We start from the raw sequence: 8,101 nt of genomic DNA, 5'->3' as shown, positions 1-8,101 counted from the left end.
TGAGCAAAGTTTCTCTTTATTCCTCAAACGGAAACCCACCAAACCTCTGGCCTCAGGAAGAGGACCAGGATATGAAAAGCCAGCAGGGCACCCACGGCAGGATGGGTTTGTGTTAACAGAGTAATTTCTACACTGCAAGTTCAAGACTGCAGAATTAAGGAAGCTTGAGGTGAGAGCTCATGTTAACACTGTTAACACCCACAGCAGTGCTTTAATACGTGAACCACCACAGGAGTGTTCTGAAAGGTTGCAAACCCCAGTAACAAATGCATTAGTTATGGACAGCTGCTTTAACAGAATTTAAAAAAGGTGACACTCCAAATGAAAATGCCACTGCTGTCTGTGGCAGAGCTGCTGTCACCCAGCACACACCACTCATCAATGGCTGTGTCAGGACTTCCCTTTTCCCTCCCCCAAGCTCTGCTTCTCCTTGTTTCTCCACCAAAAAAGCCACCAGAACCACTATCTCCGGCCACCCATGTTTCTGAAGTTTCAGAAACTCAAAGGGAGGCAGAGGAGGAGCAAAGAGGATTCTTAAGCCCAGGAAATATTTTGCATAGCAGGAGCTTTTAAAAGAGAACATTGAATTCCATTCTCTCTTTTAAAACCACCATCCCACTTTGTTAAATCTGTGGCTGTACCTGGTTCAGGTGTAACACAATGAATTCATAAAGCTTTAACAAGTCCCTAAAGACCCAGCTTTCCATATTTGATCCATTTCTCCCTTGTTATACAGAAAACAAATACAATCCCTTCTTTATGTATCAAAGAACTTTTTAAAAGGCAATTTTTATTTAAATACAGACAAAACCTGTACCCTCATCAGCCCTTGACAATTCTTCAGTGTAATGGGAAGTTAATCCAGCAGCAAGAACAATCTTACATTTAAAAATCCTCATGAAGGCAAGTGCTGAGCTTGGACCAAAGGAACCTCCCAGATGTGACACTCAAGAGCCCTACACAAAGAGGCCTGAAAAAACATGTTTACAACTCTGCTCAGGCTGTCCTCTGTGAAAATAAGTAGTGAATTTTCAAACTTACAGGAAGTTTTAAGCACAGTCTCTTAACGATCTGCACTGGGTTTTTAAGTAATTAAAAAAGAATGTCATTCAATGCTGTGTAACAGAGCATGAAAAATCCTCGGTAAAATGAAACGGTGACGTTTCTGAGGTACATATACAAAAATTCATATGTACAGGTTTCTTGCTTTGAGAGGATACTAAAGGTCTCTAAGGCAAAATAATTCCCATTTTCATCTGCAGCAGCGCTGTCACATTTTAGTTGCAATTTGGATATTCCTTGAAAATATTATGAATCTATTATGAAGTCCAACTTGTTCAGATAAATTCAAAAGAAGATGAGATGGAGTCTGAGGTTTAACACCAGAACTAGAAGACCGTTTCTTGAACTTATCTAAACAATTTAAAATCCTGTTTGAATTCTTATGGCACAAGACAGCTCAGAACTGAAGGTCCACTTGGCCAATTCAAAAAAATAAAAAAAAAGATCCACCAAACCCCCAGACTAAAAGATACAAACCAGAGCTTTACAAAGGATGAATTGGGGCTGAAGGCAGTTTAAGGCTTCATTAAAGTATCTGCCAAGTTCTGCTGCTCCTTGTGTAATCCATTAACAGACTTCAGTGGGATTGCACAGACAAAACACGGAGCAGAAATGGCTCATTCTGCCCAGTTTGAGCAAGACACAGTCACATTATCTTTTTTGTGATTCAGAAAGGCAGGAGAAAAAGTTTAGCCCTTCCTGCCAGGATCATTTTATTCTCCACCCCTTCCCTTGAGTACTATTAGAGATGACTTACAAAAATTAAACCACACACACTAATGAAAAAATTAGTGTGGGGCAAAGAGTCTCAGTATTTTGTTGTTTTCCTGCCACGTTTGACAGAATTAAAAACCAGACACAGCACGGTTTTCACGCAGGCAGCTGCTGGCGGTACAATCAACACAAGGTGGTGTGTGAGTTGGATCACCCCTGTCTGTAAAGCTGTCCTTAGTCTGTTGTTGACCTCCTGTACCAAAACCTGGCCCTGTAGTCGTCACTGCAGGTCATGAAGCCGGGGTTGGTGGGGGAGTGGACAATGCAGCGGACGATGCTGTTGTGCCCGAGGGAGAGGAGGTTCCTCCGCTCAGCAGTTCTGGAATCCCAGCAGCAGAGACTTATGGTCCTTTCATCTGGGAGCAGCACATAATCTTCTGTGTGGTTGAAGACAGCTTGTGTCCTGTGTACTTGTCGGCCACTCAAACCGGCACCTGGATATACGCAGCAAAATATTGTTAAGTTTTAGGAAGTTTCCCAAGACCTAAGAATAAATGTTTCATAAGTATCAATTCCTGCAGTCTATGAAGGAGTCGTATTTTCTCTGCTTTCCTACCACTTCCACCTGCAACAGGAGACCAATAATGTATATTCTTTTGTAGAATCATAAAGGTGGGAAAATATCGAGTCCAACCTGTGCCCGATCCCCACCTTGTCCCAGAGCACTGAGTGCCACTTCCAGTCATTCCCTGGACACCCCCAGGGATGGGGACCCCACCACCTCCTTGGCACCCTGACCACCCTTTCCATGAAGAAATTCTTCCTGATGTCCATGCATAGATATGTAATATATTGCAAAATTCCTTAGAGGATGGAAGGAATACCTACTCCAGCTGTGCCCAACCCCTCGGTATGAGCACAATCATTTACCTTTAAAGAGCACTTTTGCTTTATATTTTTGCATAAGGCTTTCAGCTGTAACCAAGTGGAAAGAGCACAGACGGGAGCACACACAGATTCTCATGATCACTGAGGACTTTTTAATGTATATATCATATGGCCTATTGTATGAGCTTCCCTGGCCATACCTTCAATAAAATGTGTTTCCCATACATTTACTATGCACTGCACACACTCGATCCTACCTTGGATCCTGCACGTTTCCTGGGAAGGTGCTGCTCCCTGCTGGCTGGGAGCAGGAGAGAGCTGGAGTGCAAAAAGGGACCTACACAGCCCAAAAGCTGAGCCAACTTTCAGCATCCTCTTCTCTTTTATGCTATGGCTCCTGCTGCTGAAGCACTTAGTGCTTGACACCAAAGCCTCTCCCAGCACACAGCTCCTGCCACATGCAAAGCTCTACATCCTTCATCATTCCCTAATTCCTGCTGAGATCAAAGCATGGCACTGTTACCATGCTCCAAGGATTGCACACAACTGCATCCTTGGAAAAAAAATAAGCAAAAAAAGAAGCAAACCAACTGCAGCCACATTTCAGACTATTGCCATGGCTACAGAGCTATTTTTTGCACCCGAGTTAATGGTTAAAACAACTGCCCTGAAGTAGGTTCAGTGCTTCTTTTTACTTTTCCCCAATTTAAGGATAACATCCTTCCAAAGCAATGGAGTAGCGATGTCAGAAAAGTCTCCAAAATCTACTCAGACTAAATACATTTACACTGACACGGAAGGATCACAGCTTCTCTTATGGAATTAGTTTATCTGTTTTCAAAAATCTGGGGCAATTTATCCTCAAAGCAGCAGTCTCTCATTGCCTTTAATTGTTCTTTGACAGTACTTCCACCCCTGCCATGGGTTAATAGCTGAAAAAGAAGGTGTTTGGGAGGTCACCTGCCACATACCTGTGTATTTGACCAGCGTCCTACCCGTGGATATCTCCCAGAGCTTAGCTACAGAGTCTTTTCCACTCGACAAGATATACTTGGAATTTTTGGAAAAAATAGCAGAGCAGACTTCGGCTCCATCGTGTGCCTTCTCAAAGGTGGTGATGCAGCGGTTGGAGACCCCATCCCAGAGTTTGATGCAGCCATCCTTGCTGCCCGTCACGTACATGTTGGCACTGGCGTTGTAGTTGACGGAGCAAATGGCGTCCGTGTGCTGGTCCTGGGGGTTGCAGGACACGAAGCACTGGAAGGTGTTGATGTCGTACAGACGTAACGTCGGGTGCTGGGTCCCAACCAGGATGAAATCTCCAGAGGGGTGGAAAGAAATGGAGCGCAACATCTCCGCTTCCTGTTTGCAAAAATGCACAAACGGGTAAGGAAGGACAAAACCTGCAGTGGAAGGGTGAGTTCTGCTGGCACCGAAGTGCTAAAAAACTGCTTAAATGATCGCTTAGCACAACGGGTTCTGGTTTGGAAAATAGAAAATGCTTCCTAAATAGGATTTAATGGCAAATAGGATTAAAATGACAGGCTACCTGTAATTGTATCACAGTTCTTGTCCTAGAGCAGCCTGCAGTGCCTCCTCATTTTTGGGATATCACACAAAAGTGACAGGAGGCTATGTCAGCCAGCCACACAGCCCCCAGCCCACCATCACCTAATCCCAAGCTCCCCTCCAAAACTGATGATATAACTGACTTCAAACTTAGGCATATTAGTCTAGATGAACAAAAAGCTGATAGGCACTAGATTTACATACTGTGTCCATTATGCACCAGCTCTTCACCATAATGCCTGCAAATGTTATACCTGTGTCCTCCTACATCCCTAATCCCTGATCAACTCAGGCACAACTCAACTCACTGATACCTCAGCAATTAAACATTCCAGCTTTGGCTGCTCTGAACTGGTACTGTATCTAACCTGTATATATTTGAAGGCTCTTTTGGCAGAAGGTTTTGAATAATCAAACAATTTAAGTGTGTAGTCCCTTGAACCAGATGCCAGGATCTGTTCTGTTGGATGGAAAGCTAAACATGTCACTTCATCCACGTGATCATACAGAGTCCGGATAACAGGGTGGTTTTCCATGTTTTGCTGTGCTGTCTCATTCATCATGACCTACAGGGAACATTCAGCAAAGTTATTGTTAGAAACCAGAATGTTTTTGACAAGAAAAGTAGGTTCTAGGCTTGCCAAATAGCAGCTCCTTTCCAACATAACCAGGCACACAATCAATGTTCTTCATTGTTTCGATGCCTTAGAATTTTTAAGATTTTTAGCAAATATGGATTTTTAGTATGGCTGTAAAGTTTCTCACACTTCAGAATAGCAGTTGACAGTTACCAAACCTGTTCTCGTGCTTCATATTGAATTTTATAAAGTCTTTACGCTTGTTTAATGTTCTTCTCAAAGAAAGAGGCTTTAGCAAGGACATTCCATTGGGACATGCACCTGGACTGGAATAACAAGATATGTGGTAGACAAAACAAGATATAAGGACCCTTGGAGGGGCTCCAGTGGGGCAGTTCTGAGGGTGGCACCAGGGCAAAAGGACTGCATGTACCCACTAGACATGATAATTAGTTAAAGATATAAAAGTGTAAGAATTCTGTATGTAGGTGTGTGCCTATGTATTGTGTGCACCTGAGGGCCTTCATCAAAGAGCTGCTCTCTATCTCATTTATACTGATATTGTTTGGAGTATTTTTTCTTCCATTTCACGCATCAGTTTGAAGGCCTTTTATATACTGTCAACAAACTAAATCCCTGTATCTTTACAAAGGTCAAACAACTTGCTCAAGGACAAACTAGTTTCAGTAGTAGAGAACTGGTGAAAGAAAACATCACCTTCATAAACAGCCTGAAGCAAAACACTGCACTGCTATAAGAACTGAGGGAAGCTGCACCAGAATTGCAGCTTTTTGCTGAGAATTTAGTGTGCACTCTGTGCTAAAAAGCCCACTTTTAAATACCACCTGATAACTGCCTTGGAAAAAGATAAAGCAAATCAGTATGTATTGCATGAAACAGTTTTGAAACACCCAGTGAAACACATCGCCATGGGGGGCTGCAGAGGCCAAAAGTGCAAGTGGGTTCAAGGTAAACTGTGTTCAGACAATACAGCAAAGACCAGCAACCAGAGGAAGCAACTCCTGGCTCAATTCTCTCTCTGCTGCCAGGAGCGACACAGGTGTCCTTGCCCTAGTTCTTCCTTTTCTTCCAAGGTCTATGAGCCACTGTTGGTGCAGGAAATACATTGAGACAGGTATTTAGTCCTCACAGAGGCAGCCACACGATACAGACATGGCAAGGTCACAACTCCCAAGGGGTTACAATTCCCATGTTACCTCAATGGCCATGGCATGGACACAACTCCCAAGGGGTTACAATTCCCAAGTTACCTCAATGGGCATGGCACTCTTGGCCAACATCCTCTCTGTATCCAGGATTTTGATGGAGGCATCAGCAGAGCCCGTGGCTATTAACTGTCCATCTCTGCTGTAGGTGGCCACACGACAGGGCCCTTTGTGAGATGTGACGTAGCAGGTCTCGTACTCTGAGGCCTCAGGAGACATGGTCTGCACGTCTGCATCGAATTCCAGGTCAATTCCCGTGCCCGGAGCCACCGTATCCGACCGGCCAATTGCGTATTGGACAGCGCTGTCATCGTTCTCCATGCCTGGAATGAGAGAAGGGGGGGCACTTAACCAGGGCAACCTTCTCCTCAGATAGAGGACAGACCCTGCCATGGCTCCAGGGCAGGTTTTGGGAAAGGGAACCCCGAGGGGCAAGGCTGAGCTGGCAGAGCAGGTTAGGTCACACAGCAGCACTTGTGGTGAGCAATGAATGAGGTGCTTGGGCTGCACCAGAGCAGGCACAGTTCAAATTAACTGTGGAAATACAACCAGTGAATATTGTAGTGTTCAGTGCTGGTAAATGCACTGAGAATCAGCTACTGGCCATGGACAGGCCTCTGCTCAGCTTTTCACAAGGGGTGAAACAAACCCCAACACTATTACATGAGTTTTAAAGTAAAAAAATGAAGCATTCACTGATTCTTTTCTTATTTTATTGCACTCAAGAACAAAGCCTACTTCACAAACAACTATGCCTGTATTGAAAGGCAAAAATTTTACTGTTCTGCACACCCAATTTATAGATTTTTATTTCTGGGATGCACCTGCAGAACAGAGAGTTCAGCACTGACAATCACAACAGGGCAGACACAAGAGTTTTCAGCCCTGTGCCCAGCGGTGATCATCAAATGATCAAATGCAGTAGAACAGATTTTTGCTGCTTTCATCTGCAAATTTCAAGTCTCTCATTCATATTTCAAACAGACATGAGGTCTCACGTATTTATAACCTTGGAACTCAACCAGTTCAGGCAGCAAAACCAGCTGAGTTACAGACAAGACATGATGTCATGGCCAGAGCTCTTCCAGGACTTGTCAGCTCGCTCCAAGAGCAGCTCAGGTGTTTTCCCTACACACTGAGGCCCTTCCAGAGAGAAGGTACGGGGAGAGGACACACGACACCTCTGCTGAGACCTCAGACTGGGAAGATTTCCTGAAGACTGATACATAAAAGCCAGCAAAGATTGCCAATGGAATGACTTGCTCCCTTTCCAGCACTGCCAGGAAGAACCACATAGAAACTATTTCTAAAGTTAGCAGAACTGTGAGGGTGGAGTTTTCTCTCACATCTGTGGACTCAGTGATCCTCTTCACTGAGGTGTTTTTAGAAAGCTGCCACTCACCCAGGACCTAGGGCAAGTGTTCTTATATGGTAGAGGAGTTCAGACAAACAGATCTGGACAACACTCAGAGATCTGTGCTGCTTTTAATGCTCACTAAAGGATAACACAGGAATGCCCTCCAAAAAACACCACAGAGGCAAAGGCTGTACCCAAATATGAAGTGTGGTGCTATTACCAGACACAACCTTTGCATCAAAGATGTGTTTCCAGTGACACCAACCTCTTCATTCACTGGGGATTTAGAAACTAGACTTTTATGTCAGCTTTTGGTTGTGGCTTACCTAACTTAATTAGGTGCAGCAGTTGTTCAGATGGAGCACAGACAGACTGAGGTTTGATCTCATTTATCAAGCCATTGGCAATGTTGATGTATCCATCATAGAGCAGCTGACTAATGATCAGTTTGTAAAGTTGCTGACGGTCTTTCAAACTGACTTTTGTCCTATACATTGTGAGCAAGGACTGCCTTGGAGGGGCCTGAAACGGAGAAGAAAAATCACATACAAGAGAGTTGCATGAAACCACCACAACCTTCCAAGAAATTTCAGTGCAGGCACCAAATATTGCCGTGTTTAAGGTGAGAATCAGAGACAGAAAGGGGATAGAAAGGGGAGGAAAAACCTGTTTCACTTGTCTGCAGCGGAAATGAGAATGTGACCCAT

The 8,101-nt window shown here is 44.1% G+C and overlaps 1 protein-coding gene across 1 annotated transcript; it reads right to left on the bottom strand.

Annotated features, from left to right (window-relative positions):
- Positions 1-756: 756 nt before the first annotated feature.
- CSTF1 (cleavage stimulation factor subunit 1) lies at positions 757-8,064 on the bottom strand. The gene is made up of 5 exons (XM_029960357.1): positions 7,721-8,064; positions 6,083-6,360; positions 4,602-4,799; positions 3,636-4,026; positions 757-2,270 (listed from the first exon to the last, which is right to left on the bottom strand). The coding sequence occupies exons 1-5, from the start codon at positions 7,887-7,889 to the stop codon at positions 2,011-2,013; spliced, it is 1,296 nt and encodes a 431-aa protein (XP_029816217.1). The 5' UTR covers positions 7,890-8,064; the 3' UTR covers positions 757-2,010.
- Positions 8,065-8,101: the final 37 nt, after the last annotated feature.

The sequence above is a fragment of the Manacus vitellinus genome, unplaced genomic scaffold, assembly GCF_001715985.3.
Source record: "Manacus vitellinus isolate BGI_N305 unplaced genomic scaffold, ASM171598v3 scaffold_26_pilon, whole genome shotgun sequence".
Taxonomy (NCBI): domain Eukaryota; kingdom Metazoa; phylum Chordata; class Aves; order Passeriformes; family Pipridae; genus Manacus; species Manacus vitellinus.
Note: the sequence above shows the minus strand (reverse complement) of the source record. Positions and strands in the feature narration are given on the sequence as shown.

Excerpts from the sequence above, each read along its gene's own strand:
- CSTF1 (XM_029960357.1), bottom strand. The coding sequence starts at position 7,889 with ATGTATAGGACAAAAGTCAGTTTGAAAGACCGTCAGCAACTTTACAAA. Across the intron at positions 6,361-7,720 it reads GCTGCACCTAATTAAGTTAG|GCATGGAGAACGATGACAGC; the intron begins GTAAGCCACAAC and ends CTCTCATTCCAG. Across the intron at positions 2,271-3,635 it reads GACGCTGGTCAAATACACAG|GTGCCGGTTTGAGTGGCCGA; the intron begins GTATGTGGCAGG and ends GCGTATATCCAG.